The sequence below is a fragment of the Gopherus flavomarginatus genome, chromosome 21 (assembly GCF_025201925.1).
Source record: "Gopherus flavomarginatus isolate rGopFla2 chromosome 21, rGopFla2.mat.asm, whole genome shotgun sequence".
Classification (NCBI taxonomy): domain Eukaryota; kingdom Metazoa; phylum Chordata; order Testudines; family Testudinidae; genus Gopherus; species Gopherus flavomarginatus.
Window position 1 is genome coordinate 21815362 of NC_066637.1, and position 17212 is coordinate 21832573.

The 17212-nt window shown below is 41.2% G+C and overlaps 1 protein-coding gene across 4 annotated transcripts in view; it reads left to right on the plus strand.

The window, feature by feature from the left end:
- The window catches only part of USP48 (ubiquitin specific peptidase 48), a 55439-nt gene that overhangs the window by 17920 nt on the left and 20307 nt on the right, over positions 1-17212 (plus strand). For all 4 annotated transcript variants that reach the window (XM_050931169.1, XM_050931170.1, XM_050931171.1 and 1 more), the window contains 4 exons: positions 6173-6373; positions 7452-7566; positions 7890-8020; positions 9920-9991. In XM_050931169.1, the coding sequence (XP_050787126.1) occupies positions 6173-6373; positions 7452-7566; positions 7890-8020; positions 9920-9991 (519 nt within the window). The remainder of the gene's footprint in view (positions 1-6172; positions 6374-7451; positions 7567-7889; positions 8021-9919; positions 9992-17212) is intronic.

Below are 17212 nucleotides of genomic sequence, written 5' to 3' on the forward strand. Positions count from 1 at the left end.
CTTTTCTGCAGGAGCTCGTCGAACGGGATAACTGCAAGTTTGAAGAGTGGTGTAACGAAATGGCAGATATGCGTAAACAAAGCGTGGTCAGAGGCAAAATCAAACATGAAGAGGTGAAGGAGCTCTACCAAAGGTTGCCTGCTGAAGCTGGTCTGTAAGATATTCTGGTAGTATTTTATAGTAGACCATTGTTAAGACTAGCACTGTAAATAAATAACTAAATTAATCCTATTTCCCATTTATGTATAAGTTCATATAGTGGATGTTACTCCCCTTTTCCTCGTAGCCTTTTGTGATCTGGTATTTGTGGTAGCTACTGCAAGACTTTGGGCAGTGGAGAAGGACACGGACATCCACTCATTCTCTACCTCACTCAGACTTCCTGCTGCTGTATATTTTAAAGTACCTAAACAAGATTTGGAAGGTGTGAGTTTGAAAATATTAATATAAATTTACAAGTGTTTAATTTTCTGCAGGAGCCTTTGCCCAAAAAATCATTCCTTTTTTCTTCAGATAAGCTGTTTGTTTCTAGATCATTAGTGCCACATTAATACATGCTAGCACATGAGTTCATGATCAGAGCATATCATTAGAAGCTTTTAGATGCTATTGTTTTTTTCCCCTTAGGAGAGAAGGGCTTGTTGACCAACACTTAAGACTACAGGAGAGGATGCATGATCAGTGTTGCCTTTCCCCATAATGCTTTCTGCCACAACCTACTTTCTTCTGCTTACTCGTTTTTCCTCTCTCTCATTATAACTGCCATCAGTGCCATCTCTCCCTGTCTTTCTCTTTCTTGATTTACTCCCTCACCATCAATGATGCCCTTGCCAGTCACACTCCTGTGCTTTTTCCTTGTACCACTGGGCCCATTTTCTGCTACCCTATGAACAGCTTAGCTCACTGTTGATTGATAACACTGACAAGGAAGTAACTTAGGTAATCCTGCATCTCCAGCTTACTTTCATGCTTTGGTGCTGTTGATCCAAATGAATCAGCAGGTAATAGGTCACACTTTCACTCAACCTTTTGCCAGAAAGTCATTAATTTAATTCTTACAGACACTTGGAAACTCCATGTCAGCAAGTTTTTTATCTATGAGAATTCCGTGATGGGGTGGCCAAAATGTGAGGTTTTGGTTTGCAAGAAAATTTTAGTATTTTGGAATGGAAGCAGATTTTACTGAATTTTTTTTGCAAACTGAAGTCACTCTGAAAATTTCATTTAATAAAAACACTGAAATAGGGTGTTCCAGAATAGAAATATGGGAAATTGACATTCTTGTGAGTTTATCCATTGCCACCACTGCATAGTTGAGGGGAAGCTGACGAGAATATCAGTTTCAGCCTGGGCTCCAGAGGCTGCTGTCACAGAGCAGGGAGGTTAGCAACCCCAAAAGTCCTAGCCCCAGCTGGGGCTCCCAGTGGTACTGCTTCAGAATGGGGAGCCTAGCAGCTGTGAGAGCCCCTGTAAAAGATTCAGCAAAACACATCGCTTCTGATAATTGGCATTTTCTGGTGAAACTAAGTTTCATCAGAAAATTTCCAACCAGCTCTCTTCCAGGAGTCACTCTGCCCAGAGCTTTGTGTGTCCCATGAATAAGTTGTCACTGACTGATTCTTCTCTCCTTTCCACTTTTCACTGACTGCCTTTTTCACGTCTTTAAATACTAAAAGTTTGATTTATTCCTTTCTCTCCTTAGTTTTCCATGGGGTGAGGGTACAGATATGTGCTATGGTTACTTTAATAGACAGTATTATCCAAAACACGTCTCCTAGAAACTTTTTCAGTAGTTTTCAATTAAGATTGCAGCTCCTTTTTATAAAAAGCGCAAGCAGACTGTGATATTTCAGTTTAGGTCATAAAATACTTTGGCCAAAATTTTCAAACTTGGATTCCCAAATTTAGCACTTGATTCCAAATTAAGGCATCGTAGTACAAGGCCTAACTTTTCTTCCAAAGATACTGAGCACCAGCAACTTTGGGTCAGTGGGAGCTGCATCTAGAGCTCGACACCTCTAAATATCCAGTCACTTCTGTTCAGATTTTTAACTTTAAATATCCAGGTTTGAAAATTATGGCATTTATGCTTAAAACTAATGAAAAGCTGTGAAGTGAAGGCAGGTGTTCACCCTGGATTCCCCACTGTTGGATCCATGCTCTGAGTGTACATCTCTACCTCGATATAATGCTGTCCTTGGGAGCCAAAAAATTTTACCGCATTGTAGGTGAAACTGTGTTATACTGAACTTGCTTTGATCCCCTGGAGTGCGCAGCCCCTCCCCCCCCGGAGGACTGCTTTACTACATTATATCCAAATTTGTGTTATATCGAGTGGCGAGTTATCAAGGTAGCGGTGTATTTTTGAAGTGCCATTGCTAAATCGAGGATGCTGGGGCATTCTCTTCACAATATGGGTCACTTTTGGAGAACAAGAATTACAAGTAATTTCCTGTTACTTCAGCTTTCTAAACATAATTAGAATAGTTTGCTATTGGTGATATTTATTCCTTATATAAATGTTCATATGACAGGTTTCCAAACAGTGCGCACTCATGCTGCTTACATTTGTAAATCAGGTTGGTGGTCCAAGTTTCTCTTTCAGTTGCATGAATTGGATTTTTTTTGTCCGAAGATGTCCTATTAGAAATGGTTTAACTGAATCCTCCAGAGACTGTGGCCATGTTTTATGTACAGTGAATACAACATAGCCATAGTGAAGCTTACACTTTTTCAGATAAACCATATTTATGTAGAATCATTTCCTGAGATGTAGAAGCTGCAGATTGTGCTGAGGCCTAAGATTATGAAACATCCAGTGTTCATTACAGTACGTAAAGTATTTGGTCACAGCTTTGCTGTGCCTCTGTATATGAAATGTGAAGGATTGTTTCCCCATATTCACTTTATAAATGCAACTGGCAGTGGAAATTTCAGAAGTGTTGTTGATGCATCAGCCAGGTGTATTTAATTTCCTGACCTCTCCCTCTCTCTCTTTCTTCACCCCCCTACCCTGTTAATTTTCCAATATTCTTTTAGAAATGCCAGTGATTGTCTTTTCAGTATTGACTAGATTTGGGGTGCAGAAGTAAAACATGTTGCTCAATATGTAATTAAATCTATCTTAGAACGCAAAGATGATTGGCACTAATGGAAAATAAGAAAAAGCATTGTTTGAGATCAGTGTTTTGCCATTGTGGCATTTCACAGCAGTTTGTTAATTACATTTCCAGTTGCTTTTTCTGTAAAATTCCTGGTTATACAAGTGTAGCCAGGCTGTTTTGAGTTACATGTGTCATTAGTGTGACTTTGTATCCAGATATTTGACTCAGGTATTTTATATAAAGCCGTTCATTCCTTCTAGTGTCTGTGCTGGTATGTCTGATCTTCCAGAAATTGCACCTGTGTATTTTGTAAATGTGTAGAAAAGCATTTCTTGTTTAAAAACAAAACAGAAATTGCTACAATCTTAAATTGTTAGTATTATGAAATTTTGAGTCAGCTTCTCCTTCAGTATAAGTTTTTAATGTGGGGTCTGTGCTTTTTCTGAATGCTAATTTTTGACAAATTTCCTAGACTTTAATAATAATAATAATAATAATAATAATAATAAAAAAAAAATGCTTGGTATTTTCATGGTTTCCTCCTTACAGCCAAATCTTGCATCATTACTGTGATATCCTGTTGCTCTCGAGTCTGTTTTGATAGTTGGTTGTCTACTTGGGCAGTATGGATTAAGAATTCAAATATCAAAAATATTTTTCCAATCGAAATGCAGAAATTGAGCATTATTTTAAATCTGATAGATGAAGCAAATTTGGTGAAGTAGTTCCGATTTATTATTTAATTTGTATTACTATAGCACAGGGGTGGGCAACCTGCGGCATGCAGGCCAAAGACGGTATGTGAGCCAATTTTTAATGGCACACCGCTGCCTGCTGAGGTCCTGGCCCCACTCAGCCTCCTCGCCCACCTCTCTCCTGTGGGGGCAGGAGGCAGAAGCTTGGTCCTGTCGGCAGCCAAGCTCCCCTCTCCCCTACTTTTTCCCCCAGTGTGCTGCCTCCTCTCCTTCCTTTGTGCTAATCAGCTGATGGCCCTTGCCAAGGGGAGGGGGAGTGGAGTTGCAGTGCGCTCACTGCTCTGGGGAGGAGGCAGAGAAGAGGTGAGGATGGATGGGGCCCTGGGGAAAGGGATGGAATCGGGCATATTCCCTCCAGCCCCCTGCCATGAGCCGCTCCTGGCAGGGGGCTCGGAGCACCCCCACGAGCCAAGCACCCCAGCCCTCTGCCCTGACCCCTGCACCCCACACACATACCCAGCCATCCCACACCCTGACTCCTGCACCCTCTCACACACCTCCAGTCCCCATTCTGACTCTTGCACCCCCCACAAATACCGACGCGCCCCATGCCCTGACTCTTGTACCCCCTCCCCACATTCCCACCTCCACCCTGAGCACCAAACGGGAGCTCCTGCACCTGCCCCTCTTCCCCCCCATCCCACCTGCACCCCCAGTCTGGGATCTCAGCCTGCTGCCAGTCTGGGGTCCCAGCTGCTGGCCCCTTGCCAGCTGGGGTCCTGCAGGCCCCACTCAGCCCGCTGCAGAACTAGGTGAATAGAACCCCAGACTGACAGCGGGCTGAGTGGGCCAGTAGCGTAAGATCAGCGTTTTAATTTAATTTTAAATTAAGCTTCTTAAATATTTTGAAAATCGTGTTTACTTTACATACAACAATTTTTAGTTACATAATATAGACTTACAGAGAGAGACCTTCTAAAAAACTTTAAAATGTATTACCGGCACGTGAAACTTTAAGTTAAAGTGAATAAGTGAAGACTCGGCACGTCACTTCTGAAAGGTTGCCGACCCCTGCTACAGCACCTAGGAGCCCTAATCATGGGCCAGGCCCCCATTGTGCTGGGTATTGTACAGATACAGAACACAGACAGTCCCTTGTCTCAAGACTTTACAATCTAATCTAAAGAAATAGCACTCTGCCTGATGAATACATGCTGTAAGAAGCAACCTGTAAATCCAGGTTAACTTGACTGATACTGTTGATAGCTTATGATATTTAACAAAAACTTGTTCTGGGAAACATGTATCATTAGAAGTTTGATGTCAGAGCTGTTCAGAAGAGTGAGAGGTTCAGTGCTTCAACAGTAACATGAACATACCAGGTTCTGTTTTGGAAGCAAAACACCTCAACAATCTGTATTTGAAAAATTGGCAGCATATCACATGCAAGCTTCTATTTGTCTGTTATATAAGCAGTAGATAAACTTACTCACTGTAGTTCTAGTTAGGGTTAACTGCTAGCATTTATCTAGGTTCCCCTGATTTCTTTTAATGTACTTTAAGCACATAGGGGTTTGCGTGTTGTTTCAAGACATCTAATTCTTTATAATTGTATAAATTGTATCCTGTCCTCTTATGACTATCCTAGTTAGTGTATCTGTGCTGTGTATAGCCGTGTCAGTCCCAGAATATTAGAGAGGCAAGGTGAGCGACCCTCGGAGTGCCTTTCCCAGGCCTGAAGAAGAGCTCGTTATAACCTTGAAAGCTTGTCTCTCTCACCAACAGAAGTTGGTCCAATAAAAGATATTATCTCACCCGCCTTGTCATTAATAGTTAATATATATCAGATACACTAACCTTTATTACACTCCTACATTATTACTTTAAACTTCTAATTTACATATTTACCTCATAATTAAGGAAAACAGACTTTTGAATGGAGCATTTAACTTCTCAAAGTAATATATTGCATTCTCTCCTAATTTAACAGTAGGAAGATTTTTCCTGTAATGTTCTGAAATAAAATAAGCTACTGTAGCCAGTTTGAAAATGTTCTCTGGCTTCACTAGCCAGTTTCCTATTTGAGTTTAAAATGACACTTGTCTCAGATGTAATTTCGCACAGCTGTTGACTTCTAGAAGGGACACCATGATATAAAACTACATAGTTAACATCAGAATTGGCATGAAAACAGAATAAAATGTTTGGAAAATATTGTATAATGAGAATCTAACTTTTTTGGGTGAAGATTCCCCCACAAACTTTTTAATTTAATAAAAGTACTGTTGAACAGTAGAGTAATTTTAAAATGTGATCTCTTGTATCATGTACTTGTGGAAATGTACAGGTTTGTTTCTGTTCACTTTTTTCCAGGGTGCCCGTATGAGTTTGTCTCTCTTGAATGGTTACAGAAATGGCTGGATGAATCTGCCCCTCCCAAACCCATAGATAACACTGCATGCTTGTGCTCACATGGCAAATTGCACCCTGATAAAATATCAATTATGAAGAGAATATCTGAGTATGTTGCTGACTACTTCTACAGGAGATACGGCGGGGGGCCCAGGCTAAATGGTAAGATTAAACTATAGTATCTGGATATAAAGCACTCTCACATGGCAAACTTTTTTGGGGATTTAAATTTTTGTATATTGAAATTTTGTTTTGCATCCTTTGTCAATATAATGTAGCTTTATCTTTGACCAGAATAGCTGTCCTGCTTGTATTTTTCCAGATGGCTGCTTTTGAGAGCACTGCTTAGTTATGGTCAAGTACATAGGCTGACTAGGGAACATGAATGGTGGATATATTTCAGATCTTGATTCTGCTTTGTGCCTTGAAGCAGTTTTGTTCAGTCACTTAAAAAAAAAAAAAAAAGTACATTTAGGTAGAAACAACTTGAAACGTTAGTATTTTAAAAAGTTTCATTAAAGTAAACTTTCTGTAAAATAGCAAAACTTGTATAAAGATCCTAAAATTGGGGAGTGGTGGAGATCCTGGGCCCATTATTTCTACAAATGCTGTATAGGCAGTGCCTCATGTATTGTCTCATTCTCTGCTGAGAAGAGCCAGTGTTTTGGAACCCTATTCTCAGAGCAGTGAAGAAGTGAGGGTGTGCTAACCAAGGAGAGAAACTGTCTTCTTTCACTTGTAGATTTCCTCCAAGCAGCCCAGTACCTAGAAAGTATATTTACAGTGTGTATACACTGCATGTTTACATACTGTGACAGGTGTTTTGTGAATGGTAAAACGGCTGTTGCACATTTCTGAACTGTCCTTTTTAAACTCACAGTTTACCTAGGTCTACACTTATTGCTATTTTCAAGCTTGTTGTAGTAAATATAAACTGTTAATATCAGAAATGCAGATTTGTGAAACTGAGGTGATGAGAAATGTTGATGTTAAAGGAACAAACATACCCTTATAAAAACTTACTACAATTATATCTAAATTTGGTCCAGTTCAGCTGTTAACATGTATTTCCATCTAATTCATAGGTAGTAGAAAATGCCACTGTCAGTAACTACATTAAGCCTACTTGACTAACAGCACCTCCAAATGGTGATGCCTGCTCTTGCAAAAATCTTAGTTTTGTTTTTAAGTGTAGCAATAGTATTCTTGTAACACGGTGGTGTCTTTTTTGTTTCTCTAGTTAAAGCACTTTGCAAGGACTGTGTGGTAGAGAGGTGTCGAATACTACGACTGAAAAACCAATTAAACGAAGACTATAAAACTGTCACAAACTTGCTGAAAATTACAGTAAAGGGGTACGTGGTGCTGACACCTTCCAATGTTTGCATTGCACAAGTCTATTGTCAGTGACGTTAAAATCTCATTTAAAAAAAATTAAATTGTTTGCAGCATTGTAGCCATGTTGGTCCCAGGATATAAGAGAGACAAGGTGGGAGAGGTAATATCTTTTATTGGACCAACTCCTGTTGGTGAGAGAGAGAAGCTTTTTGAGCTTACACGTAAGCTTCGGGACATGAAGAGCTGTCTTTCATCAACAGGAATTGGTTCATTCTGAGCCAATAGCAGTAAATCAAAGTTATGGTTTGTATTGTAAATGCTAGTCTTTTTTTCTATACAGTAATGATGGATTTTGGGTTGGAAAGTCATCCTTGCGGAGTTGGCGTCAGTTGGCTCTGGAACAGTTAAATGAACAAGATGATGATGCAGACCAGAATAATGGAAAAATGAATGGAGATGCACAAAACAAAGGTAGCTGTTTAAAACCAAGCAACCCAATTTCTCCCACTACCTAATAAATAGATTGGATGTTCCTATAGTATTGATTAAACATTCTAGCTGTTCTATTTAGTTGTAGGGATTGTTTTGAGTAGGTCTGAATGATATACAATAGAACCTCAAAGTTACGAACTGACCAGTCAACCACACATCCCATTTAGAACTGGAAGTATACAATCAGGCAGCAGCAGAGTTCTCCCCCTACCCCCACCCAAGGTATAAGCAAATACAGTACTGTTAAACAGAAACTACTAAAATAATAACGGGATAGCAACATTTTTCTTCTGCCTGTTAAAGATCAAATCTGTATTAAGTCAATGTTCAGTTGTAAACTTTTGAAAGAACAACCATAACGTTTTGTTCAGAGTTACGAACAGCCTCCATTTCCGAGGTGTTTGTAACTCTGCGGTTCTACTGTAGTACAAAGGAGCATATATGAGTTCGATATTTTGAGCAATTTCAAAAGCAGTATATACTTTTGAAGAGAAAAAGTTTTCGGCAGGTCAAACTCTGCCCTCACTACACCTATGTAATCCCACTAAGGATGTAAATAGTGTTTTTAAAAAAGTAACTGTTCATTAAAATTGTATTGGTTAAACATTTATCTGTTAATGAGTTCACAACATAGGTGCGGGAATTAGGGATGCGAGGGGGGAGGGGAAGGGGGAGTGGTGTGTCCTGCAGCACCCTCACGTTTTACATGGGGTCCTAGCTGCTGCCCCATATCCAAACTGAGATGGGAAAGGGGCCAAGGCTGGGGTCAGGCGCAGGGCCAGCAGGCAAAATCCTGGGCACAGGCACAGCACATTAGGCATTTAAATGTTAACTCAGTACATTACCAATAAGACTGATGCTTATCGGTTAACTAGTTAACTTTTTACATCCCTAACTCCCAGTTAAAACTGAAGGTAGAATCTGGCCCTGCACTTGGAACTCTAGGCCATGTCTACACTATGGGTGCTATAACAGTACAGCTACGACACTGTAGCTATGCCACTGTGGCACCATAATGTAGATGGTTCCTTTAGCGACAGAAGGGTTTTTTCTGCGGCTGTAGGAACTCCACGTATGGTAGCTAAGTTGATGGAAGCATTCTTCCATCGGCCTAGTTGTATCTACACTGGAGCTTAGGTTGGCATAGCTATGGCACGTAGGGATGTGAATTTTTCACACCCTCTGAGTGCTGTAGCTGTGATGTAAAACAACTTTCAAGTGTAAAACAGGCTTCAGTTGTCAACTGTTTAGGTGCAATCCATTTTATTTTCCCCTGCAGAGCTAATGGGAATGACTAGTAAAAACTTTCCTTTGTCAAAGTAAGCACATATTACTTCTGATATTGCCCACAGTGTTGTAGGCACTTTCCAAAACAGAAAAGGCACAATCCTATCTGCAAGTTACTCACATTGAAGCCTTCCAGACGGAGTGGTTCTTGGCCTCATTTGAAGCCATTGTGGAGCAGCAATGGGACATCTGGTTTGGATCAGACTCCTCAAAGCAGAGAGCTGATTAATATTTTACCTATAAGATTTGTGTTCCCTCCACTCTGATCTGGTGGTAACTTTTCTTTTAATTCTGATCTGAGCTATTTGGGAGCAGCAAAGAGCCCAGGTGTTCTAACTAATGAATGCTACCTTTTGTAGTCTCATATAGAAGATAGTCTTGCACTCCATGAACTTTACAATATATTGTAATGCACAGTCCTGCCCTGGTACTGGAGGAATGGGCCAATAAACTTAAAGGCATATTGTTGAAGTTTCCTCAGTGTTAGAATTTTGCAGCAATTTGAAAAGGAAGCAAATTGTTACAGTTCCTCCAAAAAATCAAATTCTTCTACAGAGAGCTTTTGTGCAATCTACTTTTTGTTTTGGTCAGATGAGTCAACTGAAGAAAAGAGGGAGGAGGAAGAGGAGTTAAATTTTAATGAAGACCTTGTTTGCCCACATGGTAAGTGTGTATGTAGGGGGCAGAACTGAACACATGTTGTATTTGGATGACCCACCATTTACAGACGGATCTTCCATATTTCTTCTTTAAAACCCAAGATTAACTGGGCTTATTCAGTTTATTTCTGACTTACTTTGCTTTTCCTAAATGTTTATCATTTGACCTTGAGCTGTGATCGCCTCAGATCTCGCTAGCTAGTGTGATGTTGGGATAGATTTGATGGGAGACCTATAAGGAGAACCTAGATCAGTGATACTCATTTAGGTGTACCCATAGGCTGATTTGAAAATTTTATGACAAGAGGCAGGCCATTGTCAGAGAAGACTGACAAAATAAACAAACTAACTTCTAGCTGCCAATAAAGACCTTAACTGTAATATAAATATTAATGTTTTTTATCTTTTAACGAAGTTTATAAATCAACATTATTACCTGTGTTTGTGGCAATCTAGTGGAAGAGATGGCATCAGTGATATCTGGCAAGCTTTGTGAAAAGTGGTTTGTAGGAGATAAGGTCAAGGCATTATGCACTGGTGAAGATGCTCATCTGTAAGGTGATTGTGGTGTTATTTTTTATAATGTTCATGGTAGAAAACCCATATTCGCAGAGGTATGTTGATCCAAACATTGTTAAAAGATGGCTAGATTCTGGCTATTCTGAAACTGGTCAGCATATTGAGTCCAGAAATCACAAAGTCCTACTTCTCTGAAGTTTTCCTTCAAGAACATCTGAGCTCTGGAGCCTTACAATTTCTAATTCAAGGGCACCTTCATCACCTGAATCAAGAGTGTTCTTTGTTTCAACAGAGACAACAAATGGATCACAAATAAATAAAAGCAAATCCTTTGGAATTTTAAAACTCTCTCAAATCGAATTTTAAAATTTTTGATGAGTTTTTTTTTAGGAATTCTTGCATTGTTTTCATTGAAGTTTCATCTGTAGCAATAACATGCAATGTGGGAAAGTACAACATCTTTCCTGTTAAGTCTGTCCGAAAGATTTCAAGATTCTTCTGAAAGACATACATTTTTTCAAAGAGATTCCCAATGCTGCTTGCATGGCCTTGGAGCTGCAAGTTGAGGGAATTCAAGTGATCAGTAATATTGCACAGAAAAGCTACCTGTGACAGAGGGAACATCATTCCTTAATTCCATGAACTCACAAGCTTTGTTGGTCTTGTGGTTTGAAAGAAATTCTATTTATTTTTGAATCGCACAAAACCTCTCTAACGCTCACCCCCTACATAATGATGTTCTCTGGTTGTCCTGAAACAGGTCACTGTGTTTGCTGAAATGTCCTGTAAAAGGACATATGAAAGTCAAGAGTGTTGCAAGCTGGAAATTGAATGTATGCAGTTCACCAGTCTCATCACAGTAGTCATTGAGGTTTGTTTGGTTTTTTTTTTTCCAAGTCCCCAGACAACTTACTGCACAGGACAGTCTGGTGAATGATGCAGTGAAGTGTATTTAATGAGGGGTGTATCATTGCCAAACTGTAGAGCAAAGACCTTCTCTTTCCCTGTCATGGAGGGACCTCCATCTGTAACCAGCAAGTTTACTTTCTGCAGAGCTAAACTTTTTTCAAAAAAGCTTTTTACGTTTTCAAAAATAATCTCTCCTGTAGTGTAGATTTCTAATGGTATTAAGCACAAAAAGTCTTCCTTGAAAACTTCACTGTCATAAAATCTGACAGATTCGTCCACTTCAAGAAACGTCTCTTTTAAATTGGAAGGCAGTGCTGACAAACAGTTCTCATAAATTACCTCCAATCTTTGCACTGCTATGGATCAGGGAAGGGAACTTGCTTCACAATGTCATCCTTATTTCTATCTCCATCAAAAAGCTCCTCCAGCATTTCCAGCGTGCACTCCTTCACAAGCTTGGCATCCAGGAAAGGCTTTTTCTTTTTAGCTAGTACCAACATTATCCAAAAAGAAACAGCTGTTGCTTTTCATATATAATTGTGGATATTGTGAGAATATTTGAAGTGATACAAAGACTTCATATTTTCAATTTTGTCACATCTTGCAACACTGCCAGGAGGATAGGCTACATTGAAGTTTCTGTTCTTTGATTCAAAGTGGTGCCTTAAGTTGATGACCGTACAGATAGAAACAGTGGTTTGGCATATTAAACCCAAAGGTTTTTCATTTAAATGAGATGGCATAATAAGAAAATCTGCTGACCAATTTGGGTTAAAAGCTCGGTTTTCGCTGTCAAGTTTGCAACGTTGTGACAAAGTGGGGGATTTGTGACTGTTACCGAAATATTGGGTCTGCCTAGCTGAGAGCCAGTTAACAGCCTAACAGGGATAAGGAAAAATGCTTTATTCTGCAGAAAAAGGAGAGCCTGTACCTTGGTACAAAAGACTTTGTTTTACACAAATTTCACAAACCTTGAAACCTTGCGTGTTAATACTTGATTGGTAAGTGTAAAATTTTATGTTCCCCTTATCTGGGTAGTACTGAATGGTTTGGAGCAGGATCTTCCTGCTTTGAGGCAGAGGAAAAGGGAGAGTGCAAAAATTCAGGCTACTGTGTCCATGAGCAGTACTCACCCCCACCCTACTGACCGCTTGTAATCTATTAAGGGGGGTCAGCCAGCTTTCACAATCCCCCCCTTTGGGCCTGGCAAGCCCAGATTGCCAGGCCCGTTACGTAATTTACGATTAAGCTGAAGAGACAGGTACTGAGTTGTTTTACGGACAGCAGAACCTTTGGTTACAGCATTTTATAGACATTTTGCGCATTGTATTACTATTTAAATAATACATAGGAAGAACAGACAGAAAATAATTTATTTAACAATTGTATGGAAAAGGCCAGTAAACCATGACCCAAGGTCTGGGAGAAGGTTTTTAAAATTAAAGGTGTGATTAAGAGATACAGCATGAAAAACAACAGCAGTGTTTTTAATAGCCTATACATTTTATTTAATTAAGCTAGAATGATTAACATAAAAGCAGCATTTTTTTTGATGCGAGCATAAGCCCCCTCAATTTCAGCATTTATAGCATTTAGCACATTTATTTTGCAAAGCCATTTTTGCTATTTTATTAATTTTTTGCTGTAATTTTTGAAAAGCATTTATTAATGCATTAGCTGCTTTTTAAAGCCCTGCAGAACTATTTACAACTGCTTTTTTTAGTTTAGCTACCCCCAACTCAGGAATGATTGCACGGACAAAAGAATGGAATTCTGTTTGTCTGACAACTAAGGGATTGGGGCACTGACTATAAATCAGTTAGGTATACCAGGATTCGGTATGTGGAAGCGCACACCCCCCTAACTGGTCCAAATGCTTGGAAGGAGCATTGTGAATGTTCACACTTCCACTCAGAAAGTGTTTAAATATGTTTTTATGATTACAGATTAGATGGTACTTTTGATGTGTTTGTAAGGGCAGTGGGCCAAGTCTGGTGCTTAAGTTTACTTTGAATGGCCATTAGCTGGTTATTTAGGAAATTTTGAATTTTTAAACACACTAGATTTTATTGCAGTGCCTTCCCAGCCTTAGTGATATTTAATACTATTTTTGTTAGTAACTTTTGGGTCATAGAACTAAGGGTGGAAGTAACATGTAACTTACTAACTTTAGCCTGTACTTGGATTAGCTGAGCTTCAGAAATAAGGCTAGTGGCCTTTTCTAGTTGGCCCGATTTTTTATTATGTTTTTGGCTTTTAATAATATTTTAAATGGCTGCTGCACTATTGGCCACATCCCATAGGGATCCGGTTAGGTCCCTCTTCTTCCAGAGGAAATAACGCAGGCCCTCTGTGCTAATTTTAACTAATTTTAGGTATTTTTAAGAGGCATTGACATTAATAGTTTAGGAGGAGGTGTATTACAGGGTAACAGGGGAGATGGCAGGGGCCACAAGGTGCCTGTGGCACCTGTTATTTTAAATTTAATTAGGGAGAGCAATACATATTGAAGGATTTATTTAGAATATAGGGCGCAGCCTGTAGAACAAACCCCAAAAACGTTTACTTCCACTCATTCATTTTTGGCTCCATTTCCATCACTAATGAAAAACGGATGGCATCCTAACTAAATCGTAGCCGATGCTATCGTAAGAACTTAAGATCCAGTAAGCAGTGCTTTAATTTGGCCCCGGCACCCCTGGGCTCCAGGCCAGCAGCCACCACTCTCCAGCCGTCCAACTCTGAAGGTGACGCTGCTGGTGGTGGTTGTGCTGCCTTCAGACCTGGGCACCCAGCTGGCAGCTACTACTCTGTGGTCGCCCAGTCAGTGGCTCATTTGTAGAGGGGCTTGCTGGCACTGAGCCTCGACACCTCTTTCTTTACAGATGAAGCACTGCCAGTAAGTTACTTACTAAGGAAGTCCTAGGCAAATGATGCACAGCGCATTGCTGTTTGTTAATTTAATTATAAACATTTTTTTTCAGGTGTGCTGGTGGGCCACAGAGAGAGCCTGGGTGGGCCACATTTGGGCTGCGGGCCACCTATTGAGAATCACAGACCTAATTGTTGCAGAAAGTTATTAGCAGTTCAGTTGGTGTTGCTCTTCCCTCTGATCTTCTGGTGCTAAACTACTGCCTCAATATGAAATAGAAGGATTCTGTTCTGTGGCAGGGAACTGTTTTTTGGACAAGACAAAAGTGCATGGTCTGTGGCTAAAGTTTATGAAAGCTGTGAAAGTACTTTGAGGTTTTGGATGAAATATACTGTGCAATCAGTCGTGATTAAGGCTACGTTTTAGTCGCGGGTATTTTTAGTAAACGTCGTGGACAGATCACGGGCAGAAAACAAAAATTCACATGTCCATGTCTTATACAATATACCCCTGACTAAATATATGCGGGGGGCGGGGTTTCAGAGGGGCACCACGAGTGCTTAGGGGTGGGGGAGGCAGCGGCCTGGAGGCACTTGGGGAGGGCTCAGTGAGGGGAGGGTTTGGTGAGGCTGGTAGGCTCTCTATCTGGCTCGGCTCCGCTCCTCCCCAGAAGCAGCAAATCCCTCAGCTGCTAGGTGGAGGCGCGGCCTGGCAGCTCTGCATGCTGCCTCTGTTCCAAGCGCCGTCTCCGCAGCTCCCATTGGCTGGGAACTACGGCCAATGGGAGCTGTGAGGGTGGTGGTTGCAGGCGGAGGCTGTGCACAGAGCTCCCTGGCAGCGCCTCCACGTAGAAGCCAGGGGATGTCGCCTCTTCCTGGAGCCACCCAACCCACCTCTGAGGTAAGCACCGCCCAGAGCCCTCGCCCCCTTCCACACTGCAGCCCAGAGCCCCCTCCCACATCCGAATTCCTGCTGCTGCTGGAAAGCGGGGCACGGTGGCCCAAGATTGCCCTAGCAGCAACCAGTGCAGCTGGCCCACGGGCTGCCTAAGCTGCTCAGGTGGCCCCTGGGTCAGCTGCACTGGCCGCTGCAGAAGTCCCAGAAAGTCATGGAATCCGTGACCTCCGTGACAAACTCGCACCCTTACTCATGATTATTTGTGGCATGGTATCCGTTCCCTTCCTTGTACATTAAGAAAATAAAAACTCTCTAAAGTGAGACACTGTGGACGTGCGGGATAAAAAATACTTTCAGTAAATATTTTGGTATCCTCGACCTCAGGATTGCAATCAAATTGCTGGGTATTTTGAAACCTGTTCCATATGTTATAAGCCTAACATGAGATGCTGTTTAACATTGTGATGGATAATTAGTTGCATCCTCTATTATCCCTGTCTTTAGGTCTCCCTTTTTGTGCAGAATATTGACACTTTTAATAGACTATAACTGCTCCATTTTGGAGGCATTATCATAATGTATTCGTAGCAGTTAAGCCTTCAGGTCTCTGTGGGACAGTTAATGGCTGTGACAAGCATGTATGCATGATTGTCAGTTGATATGCATTAACAATGCAGTCTCCATCACTGAAACTAATGAGATGCACGCTTTTGGATTAATAAAGCTGTATTCTCAGATAGAATATTTAAAATGTCTTTTTTAACCCTTTTTCATTGTTATTGCGCATTGTAATTGACAGTCCCACAAGGCTAGTATAAAACTGCAGAGCAGAATGATGAAACGCCATAAAAATAAGCATTTTGAAAATATTTCTCTAAAAAATTACTAGTTTCATTATAAATTGATCTGTGACTTTGGTCCACATAAAAAATAAATAAATATTGGGGCCATCAAAAGTTCAGGTTTCGTTATCCTGAGCTAACGTCAGATTGTTCTTGTAAAATGCTCTTTTCACCTTTATGCTTTCAAAATTTTCCATTGAATTAAGTGTATCAGCTGATCTGTTTTCTCTGTAATAGATAGTTAATTTTGCAGAGGAGGAAACTACTTCCTTCGTGGTGCTTTCTGCAGAGTCCAGGGCTTGATCTGTTAGGTCTGGCTTGCATCCAAAAATATCATAAAGGTTTTTCCCTTATGAATTCCCACTGCCATCATCTTATATGCATATGTCAGGAACCTTTTTCATCTCTAATTCCAGAGGATTGTTATTTCTTTGGTAGTTTCCTGACCTCATTGACTAATTTTTGTCTGATTACCAGGTTAGGCCATTTTGATGTTCATGCCCAGAATCTACTCTGAAAAGAGAGATGATGAGAGGGGACAGTGGTTACTCCTGAGGGCATTCTTTGCCAAAAAAATAAAAAATTCTTTGCACAGTATTTTAAAATTCTGCAAGTTTTATTGGTCAATAAATAAATGCTGCTGCTCCAACATGGCAGTGGGGAGCACAGTCCACTGGCTGTACAAAGGTGGGAGATCACCCTACAGCAGGGGATGGCAAACTATGGCCGGCGGGTTGGATCCGGCCCCTGAGCCATTTTAAGCTGGCCTACGAGCTTGAGCTGGGTCGGGGGCAGCACCACACGGCTCCCGGAAGCCGTGGCATGGCCCCTTTCCAAGGGTCGGGGGCCGCTCCTTGCATAGGAGCTGGAGAAGGGACATGCCACTGCTTCCGGGAGCCACTTGAGGTAAACGCTGCTTGAAACCTGCACCCCTGAGCCTCTCTCCATTCCCTAACCCCTACCCCAGCCCTGATCCCCCTCCTGCTTTCCAAATCCCTCGATCCTAGCACAGGGCACCCTCCTGCACCCCAAAGCTCTCATTCCCAGCCCCATCCCAGAGCCTGTACCCCCATCCGGAATCTGCACTCCTTCCTGCACCCCTGCCCTAGCCCTGACCCGCCCCTCGGTCCCAGCCCAGAGCCCCTTCCTACACCCCAAACTCCTCATCCCCAGCTCCACCCTAGTG